At 38.9% G+C, this 13953-nt stretch overlaps 1 protein-coding gene across 1 annotated transcript; it reads right to left on the bottom strand.

The window, feature by feature from the left end:
- Window positions 1-5931: 5931 nt before the first annotated feature.
- On the bottom strand, window positions 5932-11984 carry valopb (vertebrate ancient long opsin b). Its single transcript, XM_027020652.3, has 5 exons — window positions 11377-11984; window positions 10900-11110; window positions 10007-10124; window positions 9669-9908; window positions 5932-7403 (listed from the first exon to the last, which is right to left on the bottom strand). Exons 1-5 carry the CDS (start codon window positions 11738-11740, stop codon window positions 7137-7139), a joined length of 1200 nt encoding a protein of 399 aa, XP_026876453.2. The 5' UTR covers window positions 11741-11984; the 3' UTR covers window positions 5932-7136.
- Between the last annotated feature and the right edge of the window lie 1969 nt (window positions 11985-13953).

Here is a 13953-nt window from a genome sequence, read left to right as displayed (position 1 = left end):
AAAATCTATTACTTTCTGATTAAAAATAAACAAATTTTATTCCTGATTATTTTATGCAATTCTATGACATTTTAGTCTTCTAGAGATCTTCTACCCCCCAGGGATGAATAAATAGGTAAATAAAACCAAATGAAGTCTCAAAATGTGGCCATCTATAAGAAAGGTTAACATTTCAGCAAACACCCTGACATGCCATGCCATCTGTAATATGGTGATGTGTTTGAGGTATTTGAAAGTTAATACAAACAGCAGAGATGAAAGAGAACAAACAGAGAGACGATCAAAGTTAACACCTCAAAGTCACTTCATTAGTCTGGTGGAAGTTGATAGCTCAGTACTAGTGCATTTCATTACTTTAGGTCTGCTGAAACATCCAAAGCATACAGTAAACTGGAAGACTATCATCAGATATTTGATTTGCATGACCCCTACGTACGCACCACCTCCCTACATGTGTGTTTGTTTGTTTGTTTATATGTTTGGTGAAGTTTATATTAGTACTCCAGAGAGCCTACATAACTACTGTGCTGCACAATTTAAAACAGCAAAAAATGATTTATGTGCTGATTTCATCTGGAGCCCACAAATGACTGATAATCGCTTTGAGATGTATGCCTGTAACAGTTTGCATGTCTGGGCTCATTGCTAAGTTTATGCTTCATTCACTCACTCATCCAGAACATTTGCCATTTACTAGTACAATGAATAAAACAATATATCATCTTGAATTAATATTAGAAAATTAAGAATAGAAATATATACGTATACAATTTTATATTTTCGAATAATTTAATGTGTAGCTCTACACAATGGACAGTCATTAGCCTAGTCAGTTTCAGAATACAAACCACAGATCTCTGGTGTGCAGAATGCTCCTGCCTTCAGCGGGCCCACAGTGTGGCTACAGTGTCGATGGTTTTTCCAAGCTACACCAACATTCCTTTTCTTCCTGACAACCATCATTCTCCAACCATTACTCAGTGCACACAGATAGAAGGTCATGTGGAGCAGACTGGATACCAGAGGTCTAATGGGCTCCAACGTGCGGGATTGGACTGCGCTCTCTGTCCAAAATGAACCCTATCGAAGCAATATCACTGATACAGTAGATTATAGTTTTGTCGTGGCAGTGTTTCAGTGAAGATTTTGAGTTATGTTTGTGCTGAAAATGACTTTACATCAGAGGTGGTTTGCCAGGTGCCTAATCCTGTCACAAACACAGAGCACAGTTAATCTTCAGGTCATTCAACTTTATGTCTTTGTTGAACCATCATGTTTTTGGATCGGAACTGCCAGTAACACAATGATACTTCCATCATGGGTCAGGTGGTATCACTATTGCTACTGCAACACCTTGAAAAACAAAAGAAAAGCAAAAAGGTGTTTAATGTTCCAAGAAACATAAAATGAACACAATTCAAAACTATAGGCAAGGGAGCATCCAGAGGTACCTACTGAACTATTTAAAATAAAATTAAATGGTGAATTAAAGTAATTTGAACAAACAGATAAAGAGAAAGGACTCATATGTCTTACAATAAGTTCTGATCTTTTCCAAAATAAAGGTCACTTGTTTTCTGGATCCCTCCTGTGTACAACATAGTGTTCTGCAAAGGTTGACCGCTGAGGAAAATGCAAGACTAGAAAATGTAGAGGTGTTGAAGTGAATAAAGAGTTTGGTGTGTTTGATATTTTTTTGAAAATCTGATACAATGTAAGAAGAGAGTGTTTTAAATTAGATGTTTACTTAAAACCCCCCATTGTAGGTGTTATATACAAACATCAAGTTTAACAAAAAGCAGTTAAACAGAAATGTAATAACCTGTAGGCCTTTGAGGCTGTTTTTGATGTTTTTCTTTTCTTTTTTCATACTTGCACTTAGCAAATGTGAGAAGACCAGTGTGTGGAAGTGAGAGGAGTGAGGAGGCAGTGGGGCTGGAGAAGGAAAGATGTGCATGCATGGAAGCTGCCTGAAATGGCCTGCAGTGCCCAAGGGAGTCAGGCCAAGTGTGCAGCAGCGAGGTCATCCCAGGAATGTGTGAAATAGAACTGAAAGGTACACATCTCCAGAGGTCTCTCTGGAGCCTCTCCCCAGTCTCCCTAAAACTCACTTCGTCAGGGGCTTGGAATGGGCATGGCTTATCATGGCCTTCAACCTTGAAGTCCTTAAAGCTACCGTGACATGCTGTGTTTCTTAAAGAACACTTCAGTTAAATTCTCTCTACTGCAGATAGCTATTATTACTACACTTGCTCTGGGTAAAACATGTCTCTGTGACTCTGTGTTTGGCTCTGTAACAAGTAACTACAAATTTCATACGGTCTGTCTGCATTAATCAAGGAGGTGGTCATCTCTCTCTGTCAATTATTTTGCTTGTGCACGCAGCACAGAGAGGCTAAACAAAGGGGCTTTGTAGAAAGCTTTTGATTGAGGGCTTGTGATTGGATGGAGTAGGTGGAGTCCTCGGAGTCTGGTGGAGGGTAGCAAGAACTAGAAAACTGATCACAGCAGCTTTAAACCAACCTAGCGGTGTCATAGCATGACAGTCGCTGTCCCCGACCGAGGTGCTGAAATCCCATCTCTCATTTTTTCACAGTCCTTATTCTGTTAAATCACAAGGAGAAAATGATTTACAGTAATTGCACAGTTTACTAATACTATACATTTTCAGGCCCTTTAGGGATGCTGATTCACACAAAGCTCTACAAACAGTAGCTTATTGCATAAGGGTTTCAATATTTCATATAGCATTAACACAAGCATTTTTGCCCCTGGTCAGAAACTATTCACGTTTGTGGAATGATTACACCAACAAAGCACTATTTATATAGGCCCACTGATGCTTTTTGTGATATATGGCAAAGTAAACAAAATATTTCTTAAAATTTGTAACTGTATTCTGAAATTTCATTTTTGCTCTTTTTCATTTTGCATTTTATCTTTGAATTTGAAGCTTTAAAGCTTTGCATAATGTACATATAAGGATGTGACAACTCTTTGATTAATCTAGGCAAACTTTAAATATGTAATGAAAACATACGATGCTACTTGTTGGATTGAATTAAACCTGAACCCCTATAATATCAATAGTTTGAGCACTTTTTAACAAGAATAGCGATTAAGTATTGAATAAGATACAGCTGAATGACTACTCAGCCTCATAGTGTCCATTCAGGTCCAGCTATGAATCACCCTTTCACCATTGTGATCACAACAAACTTTGACTTCATAATTTACACACTAGTGAAAAACAAAAGTGTAGATGTTTGAAAAGGTTACTGACAGGAGGAAATGGCTGAGGAGGACAGAGAGAAAATTGTCTTCACTATGGCTAATTGTTTCACTCAGTGGTGTTCTATGCTAGTGAGCCACGCAGAAGTCTCCAGCTACATTTCACAGAATGAAGTAAATGGTTCCCAGGGGTCTTCACTGGTCCATTTGTAGAGTGTGCCTTGACAATATGTTGAGTTTAATTGGAATATTTGAGCATAAATTTGGAACGTAGGAAAGGTGTTCTCAAGGATCTAGTCAGCAGGGCTGTAACTAAACCCACAAAAAGTGTTACCTTACACGCGAACGTGTGGTATCTTTGGGCCGTGTGGTCGCACAGGATCTTCAGGATCTACAGTCTGGTCCAAGGAGCACAGAAAACGTCACAACTTGTCAAATCCCTCAGTTCCCTCTGCCTTTGTTGGTTTATGCTCCAATCAGAGGCATTTTCGTAACAGCCTTTCAAAACATGCTGTACCAATCAGCTCAGGGGGAAATATGCCTTCTGAACAGATGGATGGTGGTGAGGCCCTACTGATCTGGAGAATATTCTGTCCTCTGATCCTGTTCTAGCCTTAAACAAACTAATCAAAAATTTACACAGGTTGTTGGTGCCTTTATACCACAGAATAAAGAGGAATTTATATATGTAGTAATATATTCTTGTCAGGCACTTTTTACATCAGTGAAAAGAAACATTGCTCACTCTCATAAATGCTGGTTGACAGACTGTTGTGTCGGTTGCCCCTTCCCTCATTTGACACCAACTAGATCAATTTTTGTCCCCTCTTATCTCAGAAGTTCTGCTGTAGGCACACACTGATCCAGCCTCAGCGCATTTCTCATCTGAGTGTGTGAGGAGTGAGTGAGACAAAGCTCCTACTGGCCTGCAATGTTCAGGAACAATTGTGTGAGCAGTGCAAAGCTTGCCAGACAAGGGGTCTCCTGTGACATAGAACCATCACCTATGGACAGGTCACAGCCTGTGCATCTTAAAGCATGGTCTGTATGAGCTAGCTGTAGAGTTGCTAAATGTAATATATGTTTATATGCTCCTGTGGTTCCAGAAAGTCCTTTTCTTTTGCTCTATCCCAGCTCCCAACACAACTGGACCAAGCATACAAGAACAGGGAATACCTGGAACATGGTATTGGGAGCCCGGGGAGAATAAATGTGGACTGTTTGGAGGCCCTGTGGACTGGTTTGGAACACACTGGCATAGGTGCTTAGTGTGGCTCCTGCTGAGAACCACAATAAACTGATTTCCCAGTTCACAGGTTGTGCAAATCATGAATTCATGTGGTCATCCAGAACTGTTTGTATCAATCCATGGCACTGCTTCAATCCATGGTGCTGTGATACGTGAGAGCAGGTTGTTCAGTACTATAGACTGAGGTCTTATACAATATCTTATACATATACATTTTCACACAATATCTCCCATCACCAAGCCCATTTTGCCTGCTGCTCCACCCCTAGCAGTGATGTTTGATGGTTGTGAAGGACATGAAGACATCTAAGACATCTGACATGACAGAGTGGAGTGGTCACATGACACAGGAGTACCTAAAGCAAGCAGGACCAGGACAGCTCTAAAGTCTCCAGGGCAGTTCGTGGACTTTGAATTTGTAAGGCATTTGTTGTTTCATGTAATATGTAAGTAGTTTGATATGTTCATGTCACATTGTTTATGCTTTTCTTGGAGCTATGTTTTTAAATACAAAATCCAAATCCAAAACCTCACACTGCTTTACATTAGATTGAATGTTTTCAATGTATTTGCCCCCATTTGTCTCATCTCAAGTTCTTCCTTTCTGCTTGTTGGCTTCTACCCAAAGATAGAAATGTTTGATGGCGGTAGCGAGACTTGGAGGTAGCGAGACGCAAGTGTGAAAAGGGAGGTTCTTTATTCTCCATAACAGAACAAAATAAGCACAGCAGCGAAGCTGGCAAAAAGTAAATGAGAAGCAAAAAAGCAAAGAAAAAGAGCTGGCAGAAAAAGGCTCATGGAGTGTAGACACTGTAGGCGAGGCAGCAAACACAGCGGATGAGCTAGCCAAGAGAACACTCCAGGTGTGTCAACACGGGCGATGAGAAAAGCAAATGATAAACAAATCAAAGCTTCTTATGATCAATAATGGATTGGGTGATTAGGAACATGATAGATGTGGTCTGTTTGTGTGTGTGTGTGTGTGTGAATAACAGTGGGTGTGTCCCTTGGGCTGGGTGTTTGGTTCAGGAAAAAGCAAATCAACACTGGCATTAAAGTCTCGTGGCGCAGTGACGAGAATGAGTAGACGAGAATCAGCACGTCTTCTAGGCGCTTTACTGGGCTGGAGGAGAGTACCTGTGGGCTTTAAATAAGGGAGATAACAAACAAGGCACAGGTGCTCGTGTTTAGTAATTAAGTGTGTGTGTGTGTGTGTGTGTGTGTGTGTGTGTGTGTGCTTGTCAGCATAAGATAATCAAAAACTGATCTTTTTATGATTTTTATGATAATTTGATCCCAAAACAATCAAAACAAATGAGACCACTTTTTAAAAAAAATAACTAAGAATAGCTGAACAATTTTTATTCTAAACCCAAGGTGAGTAAACACAATAACTCTAGATGAAACCACAATATGGAAAATAATACTTTATTAATAATTTATGACACCATTATGACTTACGTATTTATAATGAGCTGTACAGTGCACTAAGGACGCACATGGTAATCCTGTCATTATTTAACATAGACAACACATGAGACATTTATGAGCCAGTTAGATAGTGTGGCTTTGCACATAACATGAAACATTTCTGTTGTCAGTGGTGGAAAGTATGTTATTTAATAGAAGTACTAGTACTAATAAGATAAGTAGTCCAGTCAGCCCTAAAATCATTTTGAAATCCAGGCAAATGTATTTTAAAATTTTACTATGAACATTTCATTCAAATTATACCAATGTAAAAGTAAAAATAATCTGAAGAACACTTACTGTCATGCAATAAATCCATATTTATTATATATCCATAACCAGCTCATTTCCAAGACTGGTTGCTATAGTAAATCTCACCTGCATAATCATATTTATAAGGTAAATCCAGTTTTATAGAAGACTACATTTAAATTTTAATTTCCAAAATGTATTATCCACATTTTAGAATTAAAAAAAAAATAACAATGAGAATATCAAGAATGAATCCCTGACATATGCTTTCTCTTATATTATAACATATTGCAGATGTGCGTGGTAATTTGAAATCTCTTTAAAATGTCTGGCCACTTTTCAATATGCTTTATGTACAAGGGAAATAAACAGTCGCGTTGAATCTTCACATGATAGTACTGCTTGATTGCACTTACATGGAAACATATATGTGATTAAAATGCATGCGGCAGATCTCGCGCAATAAGACATCAAAAATATCACCAGTGTACAAAGGGAAAGTTGGGTACAGTGAAGCCTCTCATACCTCACGTTAGGAAAAACCACACAAGTGCAGTTAATTACATTCATGGACACTGTTTCACAATGCCAAAAACCAGACTAGCAATATAACATTTACAGTATGCAGCAAGATTCTTTATCTTCCCCTCAAAATATCACAGTGCAGTTGTGCAGGAAAATGCTTGAGAGTAAGACAAACACTTATTCCCATATTCAGCAGAAATATACAGCAGGTGGGAATGTGGAACAGTAAAGAGAAACATAGTAGTATGTAACTTATATCGCAGTATGGCACAAATGCACTCCTCCTTTAAGAATCAAGCCTGCATTAAGGTTCCGTACTGGATGATCCACACTTGAAGGCCACAGAGCATAGCTAAGGATATTTTGGGGCGCTCCATGAAAGAGCCATTTCTCTGACGGCTGTGGTGCTCTACAGGGGACACACTCGGGTCTCTGACAGAGGCAGTTGCATTTTGCCTCCATTCTCTTTCTGGTCCAGCTCTTCTTCCTCATCATCCTCTTTAGTCTTCTCCAGGCTGCACAGGGCCATGGGGACATGGGCAGCGATGCAGGACATCTCTCCGAAGTGGCTCTCCGCTGTGCCTGTGAGGACCCCTTTGCCTGATGTCTGGTTTAAGTGGGTCATGTCCATGGTGGTACTGCCGCCTTTGAACATCTGAATCAGGCACTTCCTGAACTGAGGAAAAAGATGAGACAGAGAGTGCATGATGAGCCAAACACTGCTAAGACTTCATTCGGAAAACGCTCCTTTGCTGTGAAGCCACCATGGGACACACGCACATGTATGCACTCACAGCAAATGTCAATCAAAACAACCCTCTTTGATCGTTTTATTCAAAGATTTCATCGACACGTATGTAAGTAGCAAAGTCGTCTTAGGAAAATATTGTACATTTCCACAAGTCTGGCATTGAAGCTCACTAAGGAAAGGCCATGAGGCAGGCTATGTGTGCTATAAGACTCTAATTAAAAAGGAAAGAGTTCATGAGTAAAATATACCTTCAAATATATAAAACGTGGTTTAAAACGTGGTTTGTATATGTATTGTAGTATCAACCAACTAAATTTGATAAGGAAGCATAAAAAATACATTTAGTATAAGTCTATATTTTCAGTGCTTGTTTAGTCATTTTCATTTTTTCCTTCTTCAAACAGATTGCTTGACACATAACATGGTTTCTTATGCATACCAATCCTTTTAAAACCATTCTGTTATAAATAATATAATAACTTACAAGTAGCCATATGCCTCTTCTCAAGTCTCATGCCTCTTCATTTTTTTTAGGACAGTCAAAAGTTCAGACTTTTCTCAATAGGCCCTCGTTATAAAATCCCTGTGGTGGGCCCTTCCAGTGACCATTGTGCTTGTGTTAACAACTCTGGAAATTCTAGTGACACTGTGGCCTGAACTAAGCTGTTGGAAGAGCTGAGCATTAACCAGGCCACTTCTGAGGAGAATCACAGTTTCCAAGGCCCAGCAAATCCAGAGGCACAGCTTTGGCCCCCCGGGACATAGTCGCTGAGGGTACTTAGGACTCCATCCTCAGACAGGGTCTCCAATACTTCCTCCACATCACATACAGACTGCACCTTCTAAAATGAGGGTCATTGGGAACAGAATGCATTTTTAAAAGATAAATCAAGTGCAGATCCATATCTATAGTCAAAGCTGCTGCTATGTACAGTATTATGCTTCTGCTAAGGCTTCTACCCACACATAAAAAAGTGATATTAAAAGCATGAATATACTCAAAGAGGACATCCATAATTAAGCAGAACAAGACAAAACAAGGACAGATATGGAGAAGTGTCATGGGCACAGAACAGCAGAAAAAATAAGGAAGCAAATGTGAATCTCCAACTGAAGAGCTAAATGAAATGAATGAAAATGAAATCAAATATAAAAGTGCACTAACTGGAACAAAAGAAAGCCAATGTAACATTGATAATGGCTGACAATGGTCATACAAACAAAAAGGGCCTGTAGACAACATAATATCATAATGACACATAGGCAGTGCTGCATGTGAGGCCACATGCCTGAGTGAGGCATGGCAACGAACCAAAACAGAAACACGTGTAACAGAAAACAATGCAAACAAAAGCCACATGCAAAGCCACTGCAGTCTATGAGGGATACTGTCATAGGGGCATTGTCACATGAAGACATGCCTTAAGACTCTTTTGTACACTAGTGTCCGTTGGATTAATCACTGAGAATTATTTTTTTCCTGGTGTGTTTTTTTTTTTTTTTAACAGAGTTCTATCCTATTGATATCCTAATGTATTACCATAAAGTTTACTTCCATGGAGACAAAGCATTTTTGTAAGTCGTTCAAGAACTTGAATGCAATAAATATTAGGACAGCGTAAGACAACAAAAGCCACACAGTTTACCTGAGCATAAACCATGTCTGGGAAGAGCTACAGAGGGATTCTTCATCTTCATCAGACCTTCAACTACACAAAGTTTCTAGAATGCACCATACCATGTTTGGTCCCTTGTTGAGCTACACAAAAGCTGAACACCCTCAATTATGGCTGCCAGCTGCTAGTTTGCCAGATATAAGTAGTTTGTGTAGCTAAAAGACATATTAATAAGATTCAGTTGGTGAAACATTGGCCTAAATTATTTTGATCAAAATAACTGATGTTTGTCACATCATGCTACTGTCTTTCTTAAATGACCCAAAGAGTATTCAATGGGAACATCCAAGATCAGGAAAGCACACCTTTAAAACATTTAGTGATTACTCAGATCACACAATTGTATATTGCAGCCTACTGTAGCAGCCAGTATTGCAATAAAAATAACATGTGCAGCCCTAACTGTGACAATACAAATATGTGACCTTTAAACGTAGGCTTTAAGAAAGAAAGGCAAACATAAAAAGAGGGCAATTAGAAATGCCAGACAGTAAACCTGACAGCACAGGTATACCTGTTTGTTCATGAACACGTAAATGATAGGGTTGTACACAGCTGCAGTCTTGGAGAAGAAGGCTGGAGCAGCTGCAAGGCAAGGGTCAATGTGGATGGTGGGACAGGCTGTAACGGTGATGGAGAACGCAGCGTAAGGCGTCCAGCCAACCATATACGCAATGATCATCACAATGACCATCCGAGCCACTGTTCGGTCGGGCTTCCGAGCGTTACCCAATCTCCCATGAGCGTTGGACACCTGGGAGAGGATAACACGTGATTATGTATGCATGGCAAGTGTATACTCTTACTAATGTTGCCAAAAACTGAACATCTAGTACGCTGAAAAGAACCCACCTTTCTCAGTTTCTTCATGAGTTTACCATAAGATACAATAATTATTCCAAGAGGAAGGATGAAGCAGGTGACAAAGAAGGTGATGATGTAAGTATGGTCCCTGTAGGCTGTTGAGTACCTTAAGAGAAACAACAAAGACTTACAACTAGGCCCTTAGGTACAGCATGTTAAAGTCAACTGTTGTACAAAGGTTCAGAAAATCGTATCCAAATTCTGTGTGCCAACCAATGACTTGCCTTTTTCAAGGCCCTAAGGGAAAGTCCCTGCATTCTAAAGACCTAAAGAGATTATCAACATGTCACAACAGTAATGATTAGTCATCAGGACCTATGATATTGATTAGCAGTGACAGCTTTTCCACTGAGCTTCATGTTCCTCATGGTCCAGATGAGACGCCTGAGCAATGGGCTCCTGCATACCTAACCTTCATTATAGCGCAGAATATTTCAAAATTACATGCTCAGTTTGTACCTGCTCACCAAGGACATGCAGCACTGATATTTATTTCATTTTTTTTTAAAAGCAGCACAGATAAAAACATTTGTATATGAGTCTGTTGCTCTCCTTAGTACTACTTCATCACCTGGTGGGCACCTTGAGCTCTGAGCCAGGTAAACTGGCTCTGGTTGGCATCCTTAAGTAGAAAGAAGAAAACGCTTGTGTTGACTCATATCTATTATCATCTTACATTCTGAGAAGCATTGAAGTTCCCATTCCTCACTCTTAATACTACAAATCTTTTATATCAGTATTAACGTAGTCAGTAAACTATTCACAGAGGTTACCAAATAATGTCTTCAGTGTAATAAGAGAATAATAAAAGAACAATAAAAAAGAAAGGGAGAGTGAGAGAATTAAAAAGTGACCTGAAAAGCTGACAGCTTTGAACTCACCAGTTTGGTTCACAGGTGGTACCGATCTTGCTGACAGTGTAGCTGCTCCAGCCAAACACTGGAGGGACGGTCCAGATGAAGGAGAACGCCCAGACGAATAGAAGACCCAGCGCTGCTTGCTTCCCTCCCAAACGGACATTTTTCAGTGGGCGACAGATCACAAAGAAACGCTCAAATGCCAGGATTGCCAAAGACCAAAGAGCGACAATTCCTAAAAGGCAAGAATCGACATGTTATACTGCACAACAAAATTCGTTGTTACAAAAAGCAAGTGAGTTTGCAAAAATGTTGTCCATACTGACCAATGACTATACTAATAAATCTTGCAACAACCTTCCCTGTTTTTTCAGACCTCAAAGTAGGGCAGTTTTCTCTGATCTGCATTTTCTCTTGCTTTTCTTTTTCTCTTTGAATTCAGTTAAAGTGCTGTAAGTGCAGATGTTATTTTAATAACATAACGGTGTACTAAAAACTCACCGAAAAAAGTAACAGCAAATCCTTCCAGTACGCAAGCCCATTTACCCAAGAAGAAGTAGCCACGTGAGTTAGTTATAAAACTTATGGTACCTCCGATTAACGATACTAGAAAATCAGCAACAGATAAATTAACTATAATGTAATTTAATGGCTGCCTTAACTGTTTAAATTTGTAAGTTACTAGCATGACGATGAAGTTTTCTGCCAGTGATAGAGAAGTCACTACGAACATCAAACAAGCAAGAAATGTGAAGCTCCACGGCGCTATAGACTCTAGGGGAGCGGAAAAGGGATCCCTAGTTGCGATTATTTCAGTATCTTCGGCGTATAACACTCCGTTAACTGAAGATGTATACAACTCCATGTCTGCAGCATTTGATAAAGAAAGGATACAAATCGCAAAATCAATACTGAGGAGACGTCGATTGTTGCTAAGTTTAAATGACTCAAATGTACATTCGCGTCTCCAGGTGCATATATCTACAGGTCCTCAGATTCTAGTAGGAAGGTCTAGTTCTGGTAACCTTTACATAATTCGTTAAGTAGAAAAAAAGACAAAGCTAAAGAGAAAAGAAAATATCAAAGTCTTCATAAAGCTTCTAAACAGAGTTCATAGCGTCTACTCGCACGTGCATAGCAACCGAGGGGTCCTTTTTATACGATCGGTTAGCCCGGCCACCTTGAGCCCTCGTGTGTGTGTGATAAGGTCATTTATCCTTGGACAGCCGTTTTTTAGGAATATTCAGAGCAGCAGCGTTCTATAGTCCTTCAAAACTCTATCGCAACACCACTTCAGCAAGGCATTCAAACAGCGCCAGTTTTTAGTTATGATCTATCTTCCAATATATCATCAGATTATAATAACAGATTACACGTGATGTGTTACCTAGTATATCCTGTTACAACGTTCAGTGGCCTGTATTGCACAACAGCAGAAAACTGAGAAATAACTTTTGTTGTGGCCTCAGCACATATACAAAGTGAAAATGTAATTTCTGGATTCATGAATGCACAGAGATCTGTATTAAAAATGAGTTTAAAAGTTTTTAAATAACTTGAAGCACAGCTTTTTGTATTTCTGTTTTAAAAGTTTCACTTCAGATAAATTCATAATATTCAGAAAATTTCAATCCCACATTAAATAATGCCTCTGTTTAAAACACAGTGGAGTAAGTAAAGAGTTTGCTTAATTGTCCAAATTGACCAATAAGGAAATTGCTAATACTGTGAAATATCATAGAGTTAGTACAAATGTACTTACAAAAACACAGACCACCAGTTGTGAGCTACAGAAGGTCAGAGAGTAGAGTCTGTTGAGTTGTGGTGCTCTTTAGGTTCCTAAGTGTCAATTGTTTTGAAATAATCCACAGGATTACATGTTTTTTCAAGGTCCAAAACAATAATTTGAGTGTAAGGGTAAATTTTCTAAGGACACACAACACTTTGGTAAGTCACGTTAGAGATGAACATTTGCTTAATGCTGTAAATCAGTCAATCAAGTGGAATGGTAGATTCTTTACTTTAAAATGAAAGTTATATAAATGTGATCTACTTGAATAAATTAAATTATACATAATTATATAGAATTAATAGGCATAAACGTTATTCAGTCTCAGATGAGGAATACTTATTGTACATTCATTGTACATTCATCATGTACATTAAATGCCCAGTACTCAGTGATCCTACTTAAAGCATAACCGCAAGTGGTAATCTCATGTAAATTTGATGCAGAAAAAATGCCATGATTCAGTGAACAGACAGAGATTAACCCAGAACAGTGCATATGCGTCTATGTCTAATCTTTGAAAAAAAAAAACCTAACTTTGAAAGAACTAACTTTTGAAAAAGGAAACAAAGAGAAAGGCATGACTGAAAACAGTGATTCATCCACAACATTAAATTCTTCCAATCGACTGCTTCTACAAATTCCCTTTGGCAAAAATAACTACTGGAAAGAAATAGCCCGTTGCCATAGCTACCACAGAAAACAGATCTTATCTCGCACTTGAGTGATGCCATCTTCCTGTGGCATTCCAGTCTATATCAGGCATATTTCATTTCTGATGCATACACTTTCACATGGTACCTAAACCATTTAATTAGTGTCTAACTGTGTTAGGCTGGGTACGTTTTCATGGCCAATTAAATACTTTTATTTTTTATTACACGGGTCAAAGTTAGGGCTATCTCTAGGATAAGGCTTCAAAAGTACTTACAATGTGTGACATCCAGTTGTCTGTCATGACAATGTGTGGGTGTGTGCATGCATTCATGATCAGGTGTCTGTTATCGTTCTTCCTTTCTCTGCTTTATTTGCAAGTCCATATATGAAATTGTTTTCCATAATGATAAATAATGGTTGCCTTTTTTTCTACTTCATGCTAGACTAACTGTTAAATTAGTTGTAAAGTAGAGATTAATTAATCTGAATAGTTTTAATTGAGTTAATCCTACCAGGATGATTCTGAGAAATGGATCTCTGGGTTTAAGGCAGATGTGACTCACATTTTCTGTTTGCATGTGTGTGTGTGTGTGTGTGTGTGCCTGCATGCGTGCGTGTGTGTGCATACTCAC

The sequence above is a fragment of the Electrophorus electricus genome, chromosome 15 (genome assembly GCF_041902795.1).
Source record: "Electrophorus electricus isolate QZ-2024a chromosome 15, ASM4190279v1, whole genome shotgun sequence".
In the NCBI taxonomy this organism is placed as follows: Eukaryota; Metazoa; Chordata; class Actinopteri; order Gymnotiformes; family Gymnotidae; genus Electrophorus; species Electrophorus electricus.
The sequence above is the reverse complement of the archived record's forward strand: the minus strand, read 5'-3'. Positions and strand labels throughout refer to the sequence as shown.

What these genes read in the sequence shown, in the direction of transcription:
- valopb (XM_027020652.3), bottom strand. Translation starts at nt 11,740, where the DNA reads ATGGAGTTGTATACATCTTCAGTTAACGGAGTGTTATACGCCGAAGAT. An exon ending in TCATGAAGAAACTGAGAAAG is followed by an intron (nt 9,909 to 10,006) that starts GTGGGTTCTTTT and finishes ATCCTCTCCCAG; the next exon opens with GTGTCCAACGCTCATGGGAG. An exon ending in ACGTGTTCATGAACAAACAG is followed by an intron (nt 7,404 to 9,668) that starts GTATACCTGTGC and finishes CTTTTTCCTCAG; the next exon opens with TTCAGGAAGTGCCTGATTCA.